Source organism: Pagrus pagrus (assembly GCF_965226575.1).
Source record: "Pagrus pagrus genome assembly, chromosome: 3".
NCBI lineage: Eukaryota > Metazoa > Chordata > Actinopteri > Spariformes > Sparidae > Pagrus > Pagrus pagrus.
Window position 1 is genome coordinate 12,294,883 of NC_140187.1, and position 13,479 is coordinate 12,308,361.

Sequence of the window (13,479 nt, forward strand, 5' to 3'; positions counted from 1 at the left end):
TAAATTGAGAAATGAATTTCCTTTTTTCCTGCACGTAAGGTTTATGGCTTGAATCTCTGGTGCTTCCTTTGTGTGCAGTTTCTCTGGGTTCCAGCTCCGTTTGCCTCCCGAAAATCAGGCGAGTTTGACTTTTTCTTCTCTGACTTTGTCAGTTTCAAACCAATCACAAGTGGAATACACTTACAGCCATGAACTGTATGCTTTGTTCCCCATCTGGCGATCAATGTACTGTACTATTGTCAACATGTTTACTGAAATTTACTTATTTCCGCCCAAAGTTTTTTTTAAAAGGAACCTGAAGTCCAATGTTTGTCCAAAACTATGTTCGACCTACATTATTGTCACTTATTAGGGCCAGTATCTTCAAAGTGCTGCTTATCACACTCCACTGTCTAAGTTAGTTAAGTCCACCACATGACCAATGTGTCAAATGAAGCTTTGCTGTAATCTAATCTGTAATCTGATTACAATGTACTTTCTTCATAGTTTATTAGTACAGCTGAGTTTAAAAAAATCAATTTCGATTTCAAATCAATCTTTATTTGACTGATCCGATATCGATTTATCAAATCCTGAGAACAATGTTTTAATATATTCCTTTTCCTGTTGATGCAAGAAAAATCCCACCAAGTGCCAAATGCAGGCAGATTTTCCATTTGCTTTGTAAATACAGCGCTTCTCCTACATCTTTCATTATCTTCTTGTTCTTTCTTTCAGAACTTTTAATTATTAGACACTAAATTCATAACAATATCCAGTTAATTTCTGCTAGGCATATTCAAACCACAATTCTCCAAAACCATTTGATTAAATTCTTAATGTTAACATTACTATAGTTCATTGTACAATCTGCTGAATAAGTTCCTCTCAGAAACTCAATCATAACCAAGCAAAATTGGTACTGTAACTGAAATATCCCTAACTGAATCAATATCAAATCGAATCTAATTGAATCGGGAGCTTGTGAATCAGACCTGAATCAGTTCAGCTAATCAGTGGTGAGAGCCGGCTCTATTTATTACATGTTTTTGTTGGAGTTCTTGTAAAAAACAAACGCAAACAAACAAGGGCATAAATAAAGATAATCAGAATCACACACCCACTTACACGCACAAACATGCAATCACATGTACAGTCACACACAACCAACCCTGTGATTGTTCACCAAACCACTCTAAAGAAAACTGTGTGAAAACGAGGGAAACTCCAGAGAATCTGGGTCGCTGCAACTCCATCAATCTCTGTGTCCCGACTGTCCGCAGCAACTTGTGTAAGATACATGGACCTCCCTGGACCTCCATCTCAATGTAATTGATCAAGAGCATAATAGGGTATCGAGCCAGAGTGGGATGAAGATTCAATTAGCATCGGCTGCGTGTTTTCTAATGAAATTCTGAGCACCATTATCGTCAGATCATTGGTGTGGCGAGCAAAGAGCCATCGACTCAGCGCTGAGAGAGAGAAGAGGAAGTTTTTTGGGAAGGCAGAAGGTGTTCGAGGAGTGTTTGTTGAATAATGAGGCGGGTGAGTTGATCTTTAATCTGGATGCATATTTCTTAAGCAATCGTGACGCTGCGATGCTTCATCTTTCCATAAGCTCATATTTTTAGCACAAAGAGAGAAGTGAAAAAAGTAAATATTATTAGGTGGCTGAGATTACGACAGTAATACAGCAGTCAATAAAATGTGATGAAGCCACCTGGAGGTTTAGGTGCAACTGAAAAGTGTTTGCTCAGATGTGCAATACTTACTTTGCTCGCACGATCAAACAAACAGAAATCTGTCAGTCATATTGCCTCCAAGACAATACTTATTTTTCTTTTCAGTTTCGGTAAGGTAAATGTGATCAGAAATTATATCAGACACCTGCTTTGGATTCTACTGCTGTTACGTACCAACTCCCTCAAACAGAGTCAAACACTATCATCATCTTAAGAATGTTTCACTGCTGGTTTTCATGTTATAATTGAATCCATAACCAACTTTCCTTCAATATATTTTAGAAAATTAAAATAACATATCTTCACAGAGAGCTTGGGCATGAATTCCCAATCAGAGAGAAATGTAACTAAGTTCATTATAGCGAGCTAGATAGCATGAATGTGCTGCACAGCTTGTGCCCTGACATTGTGCTTCTAGCTCTGGACAGAAAAACATCGACACAGAGAAAGACAGACAGTTTAGGAGATTTTAATGTGCTTTTTCATACAGTATATTGTATGCATATCCAGCATAGCATTTCTCATACATATAACTCTCTTATATCCAGGGTTTGAAATGTAGAGCCGAGAGGATGATTAACAGTCAGTCTACCAGAACATTACGCCTGCCGTACAGTGGCGGCACAGCACAGCCGCCTCGGAGGCTCCCGTTGTACTCGGAGGGCATGATACTGATTCCAGCTGTTGTCAACTGAATTGTCCAAATGCAAAAAGTAATAACACTGAGAAACAAATATCTAAAAACAGTAAGTGTGCTGCGATTGAGTACATTATTTACAGAAAGGAAAATCAAATAAAAACAGAAGTTAGCAAATACAAAGTTGGAAAATAAGTCAGAGAAATCAGCCATATCCTAACCATCCTTTACTCTGAATATACTTGATTTAAATCCACAATTCACAGCAGCGTAGAGGCAAAAAACTGTCCCCTGCTTCCTCATAGTAATCAATATGACTATCATTTCCATCATTATAATCATCATCGTCGTCATTAACATTGTCTCTTTTTTTTTCTTTTCTTTTCAGTTTAGTCTCACTTACTTATCCAAGGTAAGGGTGCTCACTTTGGAAGTTGTAGTCCGGACACACTTTTTGAACCAGCTTGTAGTCGATGCTAAAGAAAGAGATGAAGATGCAGATCACCTTGAAGGGTTTGGCACACAGCCAGGCAGCGTGGGACTGGGTGTGCTCTGTGAAGCAGGTCTGAGATGGATCGTACAGGCAGGGTTTGGGCTTCTTGGATCTGTTGGTTTTCTCGTACTCAACCCGACAGTTAAAGGTCTTTGTCTCTTTGGGGTCGATGGTCGTCTGGTGGGTCTCCTGAAGCTGGACTTCCTGCTGGGTGTGAGGGTGCAGCTGCTGCTGCTGGAGCACCTCAAACTCCACCACTTTGGTCGGCGGCACGATACTGACCGACACGTTGCCAAGGCTGGACGAGTTGTGGCGGAAGTAAACAGTGAACGTCCCGTTGATGTGGTCCACAATCTTCCCCGTCACCAACAAGCTGAACTTCATGGTCTTGACGTTGAAGTAGAAGTCGCCCCAGCCAAAGATCTTCTTGGTCTTCATGGCCGTCTTTAGTGACGGCTTGCGCTTCGAGCGGTAGCCTGTCTGGTCCAGGAGCAGGGACTGGTTCCGGGCCGTGTCGTACGGGTTAAAGAAACTGTAGGTGGGTGGCTTGGATTTCATGGGTGTCTGGTCGATGGAAGTGGAGAAGATACGTGTTTGGTAAGGAGGCTTGACCACTCCACCTGTCGATCCTCCCACTGTGCCTCCACCCATGCCATATGGAAGAGTCTTCATCACAGACCCCACTGGGCCCAGGTCTGAGAAGTCCACTTGCTTCTCCAACCCTTGGACCTGGAGCGAAAAAGAAACAAGATAGAAAGAAGAAGAAAACTTTAATGATGGGTCAGAGGTTATTCAATTCGTATTTTCACATTTTCTCAAAGAAACTGTAGACTCCCACCAAAAAACGACAGCATCAGTCATTTCAGGAAATTCTCCCAATCTATGTGACAGTTTAAAATAGACAGCGGCTATGCGGAAAACTGCAGAACTGCTCAAACTTTACGACAGCTGACCAAATTGTTTGACATGTCATCAATCCATCTGAGCAATCCTAAACTCAGATTGTTTGGAAAATTGATCAGATGTCAGGATTTTGCTGAGAATTCAGTCCAATCTGGTGCAACCAATTGGGGATTAAAATCTGGTTAAATATGTACAATGTCAACCTGGCACATTGCCACAACTATAAAGCAGTTTAAGGGTTACGGACATTGACATATCTGAAGATGGCTGATGCATTTCAACATACCCTGCACTCCATCACTCATACTACCATACTATTTAGTATGCCAGAAAAAGGTTTAGTATGTCTCAATATGAAGTACGCAGTGTGCCAAAAATGTCAGGGTGTCCTACTACATCCCGTTGCATTTTGCAGCATGCTTTTCTGTTTTTTCTGACCCACAATCCTCTGCAGAGCGGCAGATACGTCACGGTGTGTCACACAAATATAAACAAAGACGAGAGAGCACAAATTCCACAGCTCACTGACAGATGACGGCTCATGTGACAGAATGACAGACTCTGCAATGACAGATGACAGCGCACTCAAGTGTAAATACCTTTTTTTTTTCTCCAAAACTACGCGCTAAGGCTACAACAGATGAAGGAGCAAGAGGGTCAAAGTTCAAGGTGCACTGTCAATAGAAGTAGTATGTCCCAATTGTATGCATACTGCATGCAAACAGTATGTACTTTGTAAGAGCAGCTGCAGTACACACTAAAAGTAAAAAGAAATAGTATACCATTTGGATCGTTAATACCACTGTACAAAAAGGAAGCCAAAATATTCTGGATAAAAGTGGTGCCATATTGTGCTGACGATGTCATTTGGAGCCAAAGTCTACGCCGGCTGATCGAGCGGTGAAGCCGCAGTATTGATTTAATGCGCACATACCCGTCTGACTCAGTCTCAAGAGGGGCTAGCCTGTCAATCTGAGGTTGAGGTTTTACCCCTTTTTTGTAGCATCAAATAACAAATTAAAACAAACTTGTCAGAAAAATGAACACTTGAAAATACATTAGCGTGATATGAATGATCCAAAATGACCGGAAGATTTATGATGTGTACTGCAGCAGGCCACCAGGGGGCGATCAATATGTTTTGGCTTCACTCTTGAGGATTTCTTGTGTCATCCATCTTTATAAATGCCAGTGGTTCTGCATCTTAATCGAGAGCACTAAACATAAAGTAGAGGGCAAAATACAATATATTTAATACCAGTCCCCTTTCTGTTGTGCTGCTCACACTACTGGGAGTTTAACCAGCAACCTTCAACCAGTTCTTGATTGACGTCTTTACTTCTAAGCCACGCTGAAGAAACCAGAGAGGCTAGGTCATCCAAAAATGGACAATAACTCCACTCCAATCTTGCAACAGTCTGGACACAACCTAATAAACAGAAAACCCATTATGCGTCATCTCATTTGACACACATTACCATAATTTTAAACGTTGTATAGGTCACTCTTCCGCAGAGATCTTTTAACCTCACAGGATTTTTTTCCCCACAAGCATCCAGAGTGTTAGATCTTGCTATGTTTCATCTCTTAAAATCCGAGAAAACAAAACCATCTATTTTTGTTAACACACTTTAATTTTGTTGTCAGTGTTGCTCCAGAGAGAAAAACAACTCCGTGTGTAAGGTAATGGATGTGACTCTTTGTTAGTTCAGACAGCTTTCTGCCTTTAATCCACATCCTAGGTGGTTATTCACAGGGCTGATTGACTGGAAATCTTCCCCTGCTCTCTTTCATGTCTCATCAATCACATCACTGCCATGCTCCCATCCATATGCATATATGTACACACACACACTTTAAGAACACACGCACCCACACGTTCGCACACATGCACACTTCAAGCTCGGAGCTGTCATGAAGTGACAGCGAGAAGTATTACAACTATTCGGAGAGGTTACATGTGCTTCCCCCGAGGATGTATTTGGATGGAGTTTAAAACTGCTCTCCTGGTGGATAAACAAACCAAAAAAAATAAATGAAAAACACCATTTCAAAAAAGAGTACAGGATCAGATCTTTGTGTCTACTCGTGCGAGGACAGTTTCTGTCTCCCTTCATTCGTATCCAGGGCAGTGGAACCGACAGGTTTGTGCTCAAGCTCTCCTTATCTTTCATCAATCACTGAACCTAATAATAACTCCATTTTGCTATTCGTAGAGGCAACAGTGCGGCGCTCAATGCAGCCCTTAATGTATTCAGTCATTCAATTAATGCATCTATGTCTGTTGGCCATTCATTAACATGCCCGCAGAGCTTATTTCCAAGCAGATTGATTGAGGGAAAAATAACTGAAAGTTTATTGACCACTCGAGGAATGAATGACCAAAAAAAAAAAGGAAGGTGTGATGAATGACCAGCGACCGGGATAATGACCCAGGGGAGGCTTTTAACAGACCTCGACTCGCTTCGGTGCTACGACAGGAGGCCTATGCAGCCCGCTCGCAATTCTCAAATGGTGAATTGGTGATGCGAGCTGACTTTGGCGTTGACGGGTAGGAGCTAAGCTACAGCTGATGGCAGAAAAACATCAGAATACGGACAGCAACAAACAGCGTGTACAGTGCATGCAAGATGGGGACTTCCTGTGAATGCGCTGTCAGCAGTGCTGTCAGCTAGCTCCATGTGTTGCCATCTGTCAGGCCAACACTCTGCTGGTGCAGTCCTAATCATTTCTCTTGCTGATGGCACAGAGCTCGAACTAGCACCATCATCATAATCCTTAACCATCTTCAGCGGCAACATCACGCTATGAACCTCAACCTAACCTTCAGGGTCAACTGTATGAAGCCCAGAAATGATTTTATGATGAGGGCTGAGGATGGCGTGAGGCTTTCTGGGGGGCAACTGTACACAGTCAGCAACTTTAACAAACATCGATTGAGTGGAGAAAGATGGGCATGGAGAGAGGGCTTCTTCTTCTGTGGCACAAAAGTAATAAAATGCCAGCAGACACCGATAAATAGATGGACTTTCTATTAGCATAAATATGAATTTTTTTTGTGCCGGACAGTAAATCCATTTAAAAGGCGAGGATTTGTTAGAAGAAATATCAGATATTTCCTCCTGACATGAAATCCATATGCTATGGACTTTTTGCAAAGCAGCGGATGTTTGCTATAAGGTCACATCAGACCGCCGCAAGTAGTGAAAGATAGACGGCTTGAAAAATACTTCTCCGTGCTTTTCTTCCTCCTCAGCCTCTACTGCTTAGATTACAATGAGTGAGGAGTAACTTTCAGAGCAGTAGCCAGAGGGATGCTGCTGCAGTGATGAGCACACCGTACACACTCAGGTGAATGCACGCACAAACACACAGTAGACACATCTTATTTACACACTGAGCGACTCAACTTGAGAGGCTTAAATGTTACAGTTCAAAAGAGCTCGAGCACTAACATGCACCGACTGTAATTCATTAGTCACACCTTAGGAGAATCAAATTTTGGTGATTTAGTGATTTTTTTGGTGAATGGTGTCACCCAAAGCAATTTTTCCTCCTATTTCCTTACCCTAAATCTACAGAAAGCCTCATGTAAATCTGCTCAGCTGGTGATCTTAACATCATTCAGCTTTTACATACGAGACATTGATTATGACAGTGGCCAGAATAAATAGTGGCACTGGCAATGTTAACATGCTGATGTTGAGCAGGTTTAATGTTTACTGGGTGCAGCATCTTTCTTTAGCACATTAGCAGGCCTAATTCGCGAATTAAAGATACAGGTCCAATTTGTAAGATAGCTGATTCTTTATCTCATTCCCAACTCCTGGATCTCTAAGGTTGAAAGGTTGGAAAATACTCCGAAATGAATTACATTTCCATCAACCTTAGAGGTCCAGGAGTTGGGAATGAGATAAAGAGTGAGGGTATCATGAAAGTTATTACAACTCACCCTGAGGGGGACTTAAGTGTGTGTACAGATTTTCATGGCAACCCATCGAATAATTATAGGCACCATGAATGTGGTACCAAATTTCATAACTATCCATTGAATAGTTGTTACGATATTTCAGTCTGGACCAAGTGTGAGACAGCAATTATGTACGTTCCAACTCTATAATATCTCAACAGCTTCTCATCCCAATTGAAGTGACTTCAAAATAAAAGTCTGAGAAAACTTGACCTGTTTAATGCTATAGGTTCCCATCGGGTGTCTATTTGTGGCTCCCAACCTGTAAAATCCCCCCACGTAGTGATGCTTCTCTCATGTCAACATGGCATTAGTGTTTCCTCCATTTAGGAAAGAGGTTCCTGTTTGGTATGATGCTGCGGGAATTCGTAGCAGAAGGTGAAATGAGTATTGTGGTGGACTTATACATATGTATGACACAGGCAACTCAATAACAGCACAATCATAGAAGGAACAATCAGATTACAGAGCTTGGGAGATAGAGGGGGATAGTGAAGAAAATGCTATTAGTGGAGAAGTGAGATGAGGAGAGGAGAGAGTAAGGAGATCTTGTACATTTTCTAGGAATGGCAAACATTAATCATCTTTAACTTCATTTGGAGGTTTATATGAGCAAGGAGCATCTTTAGTCGCTGCTTAGATGGGACGCCTGTAACTTACCTGGAAATGCAGGCGAGAATGAAATGTAGGGATTGTTCAATGAGGAGATTATGAGTGTCGCTCAGACAGCGAGAAAAGAAGACGAGACACCGGCAGACAGAAAAGAGTTCGTGGACGAGAGAGAAGTCTTCACATGAACTTATTAAATAAGAGAAGGTCAGATCAGCTCCAGAAACCTGATATATCACATGCCACCACAATTAAGATCTCTTTTCATCATTAAGGAAGCCTTGGATCAATGTCTCTGCTCTCCCTTTCTTTCACCCTCTCTCCCATCTATCGGCTATCTGATCCTGTCTGCAGTTCACGCACTCTCACTTTCATCCATAACTTCCCCACCTCCTTGATAGCAAGAGCGTTCAGAGGAAATGGACCTCGCTCACCGGCTCCCCAGCACACATCCGACTCCCTTCCCCTGCCGCCCCCGCCCTCTGATCCCTCCCCCCCTCCGAGAAGTGATGAGAAGATGAGAGCTGCTTGTCTCCTGGCTCTCTCCCAGGCTTGTTCTTTTGTTTAATTGGAGTTTTATTGGTGACAATCAATTCATTTCTATCCCAGCTCCAGGCTGCATTGATCTGCTGTCACAGAGTCAAATGTACAGTTCCACTCCCACCGCACTATAAACCACCGGCTCTGATGTCTCATAGTTTCTTTCTTTCTTTTTTTTTTTTACTTTCTGTTTCTACTTCTTTATTGCTTGTTGTGATTAGAAGCAGAAATGGCTTTTGAGGTCTTTTCAGGTTTAACTCATATTTTCTCTTGAAGGGAAGAGAACTTGTTTGTGAGCAGTTCGAGGACACTAATTCAAGATGAGATGTTGTAAAACCTTAAAGCACGTCAGTTTTTACTTTGAAGTCACTGTTTACCGTAAATGCTCCATTTCTGAAAATCAAGTTATTAACAACTATTGATAACGAGGTATGAGTTGAACTGTAGGACCCTGAATATGAGTGACTATTCTACTGAGGTCCAGAATGCCTTTTCCTCCATGATGTTCTCTATTGGCTTCACTGGGCTGTGTCGTCCGGTGCAGGCTGGGTCAGTTTTTTGCAGCTGAGTGTGAAGCGGATACAATGAGGGTCAGCACCTCAGAGTAAATGTACAGTGTTTGAAAACAGTGAATCGTCCCCTCTCTCCTGAGGGAAAGGAGCTGCCCCAAGTGAAGGAGGTCAAGAATGTTGGAGTCTCAGTGACAACTGAAGGTAAGACCACCATCTATCTGATGTGACTCAGGCACAAATGTTCATGTTAATTCACCTTTAATGTAGCCTTGCTCACCGACTTCTGTATCCCAAAAATAGTGTCGTAACCGTTACCTTGAGTAAACCTGTGGATATCTCTGGGTTTGAACATTGTCAGAAACATTCGGGATAATGCGCTGTAAGTACACAACTCAACAAAATATGCTATATAACAAAAATCTAGTCATTTTCAGACATTTTAATCCAGAATTCCTACATGCTATATCTTTAAAACCAATTAAAAATGGCGCTAAAACATGCTGGAATCATGTAACTTTATATTTTATTAAGAAACTAATTAACTTTTATTGCATCAAAGACAGGACACATCTTTTCTACTGGTGAAAATTGTTTCTTTTTGAAAACAATCAAACTGTTTCACGAACAGAACTGGATGTTTGTCATAGAGATGGAAGAGCAAATTGAAGGGGCTGGTTCTTGGGGCAGAAATGTCTAATAATGGACAATCACCACAAACAACTTATCCTGAGTGTTTGCATCGTGATCAGCAATAAAATCTTATATTATCCCACCCCTAGTTTCAGCCCCTCCCTGTCCATGAGCTCTAAGACCTCATTTACACTCAGTCACTTCAGTTGTGTAAATTCATCCAGAAAGCATTTGAGACGGATTAAAATCAGATTGCTCGAACCAGTTTGTGAAGTGGTTGATGATCTGTTTGGGTGAATGAAAGCCTGTGAAGAAGAAAAACTTAAGTCTTAGGCTTTTAATCCATAAATGTGATTCATCTTCTGTGTTTGAGTTAGTTGATGGATAGTTGTTGGAGTGACTCATTTGCTGAAATTTACAAGTCGCTCTCCTTCTGGAGTTTTTGGCAGTTACCAAACAGCTTATCTCTGTGCTGGAGTCGGGCCAACCTGCATTTGCACGTAGCCCAGGAATATCAAACAGGATTACAATAAGATTTATGATCTTACCATAGGAAATGCATATATGTTGCTAAGTGTGAACAAAAATGTAGTGAGCAGCAGATGCATTGTGTGGTAGACAAAGTAGGGAACCAAAAAGCAGACTTTGAGATCTGTAATTGGCAACAGACAGGCAGGTCTGGCACAGGTAAACAAAGAGAATCAAGCAGCAGGAAATCTGCAATAGTAAGTCAGATAAAAAAAAAATGTTGCAGGTCGGTAGCACGTAACGGGTACAAGCAGCAGGTATGCAGAAATTACTTTAAAAGATATAATATAAACACTTCTGCATTAAAATGTGTAAACTGACTAGACCTTTGATATATATTTTATTGAGCGGTGTTCTTCGATTATACTAAATGTTTGCAACAACGTTATAAAACCAAGAGAAATCAGTCATTTTATTCAAGGTAACAGTGCAACTCATTTGGTCACCTGTCGTTATAACATCCAAAGAAACACCAGGTGACATGTCAGACAGTGAGGTAAGAAGTTTGTGAACGTGACAAAACAGAAATTGCATAAAACTTTAAAACATTACCTCTTTTTCGAGTCATGTCAGATAGATTTTCATCTGCAATGGTGGTTGTTTAATAAATGAAGACAACAACTCCCACAATCCCACACTACTTTCAAACATCATCAATCCATCTCTTTTGTTGTCAAGGTTTCGATGGAGAGATGTGTGCAGACTGAGTAGACCCGGAGTAGACGTTTGAGTTGTCTTTCTTTTTGTAGTTGTGAACTGGATTGTAACTCAACTGTTTTGGGTTAAGGCTCATTTATGCTCAACATTAGATATGCATACCTCCGGTAGTCGTGTAGCAGTGTGGCCAAAAGAGGAAAAAAAATGGCTGATTTTTTGAGGAGAGGTTTTGCGACTTGGTGAGAAGATTTAAACATTTGTGTGATGTTACTTTGCCTGGGCACAGAGACAAACAGTTACTAAAGAACAGCTGGGAGGAGATTGGACGGTGGCGAAGGAAAAGTGGAGGTTTGTGCAAGACCGATATTACTCTGAGCAGTGCCCTCTTGTGGTTGTATTGCTTAACATCCATGCCAATGTAAAAAATGCATGGAAGTATGTAGGCAGTGACGGTTATATTGTTTGAAACTGACGTATCTATATTCATATGTGAATGGAGCATAAATAAAAGAGACTACTGACCAGGTGGATTGACCTCTGGGACGAGACCTTCACACTATCACACCCACACCAATATTGAATTGGGTTGTGGTATATTTGCTGTTGCAATGCTTGTTTTTAGAGATGTTTATTTGATTGCTACTTGCTATTTGCATGACTGTTTTGTGTGGTTTGAGGGTGCTATTTTATTTCTATTTCAAAATGTTCTATTGCAATACATCACGCAGAAAAGAAAAATACTGCAGTTGTTTTTTCTTCAATATTGTGTGGACACAAAGACAAAAACGAAAGACAGAAAATATGGCCTTAAGCTAAATGAAGAGCGTGCTGCACTTGAGATAAACTGAGAATGCTGCTTGGCAGGTGATCTAAAGAGGGGGGGCATTCACTGAGGCTGACTTGTGGGCAGGTGAGGAAAACACACAAAGCAAGAGGGACTTTAAGTATCTGAGGGTTGAATGTGAAACAATGTTGGAGTTGTCAGAACTTCACAGGGTGTCTGGGCTCGCCCTTGTGTTGAGGGGTAAGATATCTGGAAGGAGCGTGGAGCACAGACGCTGCTACTTGTATTGAAGGGAGGTCAGTTGAGGTGCTTTGGGCATTTACAGTCTCCCTGTTGCGCCTCAGGGCAGATACACAGGTCTCCTCCCAGGGATTACAAAATCCCATCTTTATGAATGTGGCAGGACCCCCTGGAAATGTTATAGGACGTGGCTGAAAAGAAGAATGTCTCGGTTTCTTTGCCTGACGCTGAATAAGGGGTGAAAATGGACTGATGGACGGATGTATTTGGACAGACAGACGGACATAAATATGATAGAATTTGAAACTATACCCATTGGTTGAAGGACATTACATAATTTTCAAAGTGCTCATTGCTGCTGTATTAATGGAACTAATTTGTGAGGCAAATAAGGCAGAGGGAGCCGAACTGAACATGTGCTGGTGGTACTGTGGCTAAGACGTGTTCAATTTTACCAGCAGTGACTCCTCTCTGTTTTGACAACGATCACATATTAAAAAAAAGAGAAACTTTTCTTCCTTATTCACCCTCAAAAATGGGAGAACTGAAAATGACATTTAATTACAAAAAGCAAAATAAAGCCAGGAGGAAGAAAGATAAACTCGTGGGGGGAAAATGGAGAGAGAGGGAGAGAGAGAGAGAGAGAGAGAGAGAGAGAGAGAGCAAGAGAGAGAGAGAGAGAGGAGGAGAAAAAGAAAAGGCAGTAAAAGCGATTTCGCAGTCCAGTGGTGTCGCTGGATTATCATGAAAATGAAAGCTACTGAGTCAGGGAGTATCAGGGAGCAAGGAAATGGAGCCGAGACAGATAACACAGTAAGGGAGAAGAAGAAAACGAATAAGAGAACTAGTGTAGAGAAGGCAGAGAGAGGTCTGTAAGACAATATGAAAAGAAAGTGCAAAGAACGAGAGAAAAGGTAAAAAGACAATATATATACGACAAGCAGTGAGATTATGAGTGCAATAAGCCAAAAATGAGAATCACTTCACCCCATAGAGAATAATCAGAGGTTTCTTGAGAAGTAATATCTGTAATATTGTTTCCAAGAAGACCGGCTCAGCGCTGAAATAATTTTTAGTTAAAGAAGGGATGAAGTATTTTTCCCCATGTATCAGGCAAAATATAAAAAGTGTTCTGGTTGATCATGAACAAAGGTTTCATATTGAAGAATACCGCATATGCAGCAAATAAAGTTCTATCAAAGTGTTGTTCGGATGAAGTATCCCAAGAAAGAAAGACAAAGAAAGGAAGAAAGGA

General features: G+C 41.2%; 1 protein-coding gene across 7 annotated transcripts in view; it reads right to left on the minus strand.

The window, feature by feature from the left end:
• Window positions 1-2,184: 2,184 nt before the first annotated feature.
• The window catches only part of nxph4 (neurexophilin 4), a 117,704-nt gene continuing 106,409 nt past the window's right edge, over window positions 2,185-13,479 (minus strand). For all 7 annotated transcript variants that reach the window (XM_084348023.1, XM_084348022.1, XM_084348019.1 and 4 more), the window contains one exon: window positions 2,185-3,580. In XM_084348023.1, the coding sequence (XP_084204149.1) occupies window positions 2,762-3,523 (762 nt within the window). In that variant the 5' untranslated portion in view covers window positions 3,524-3,580 and the 3' untranslated portion in view covers window positions 2,185-2,761. The remainder of the gene's footprint in view (window positions 3,581-13,479) is intronic.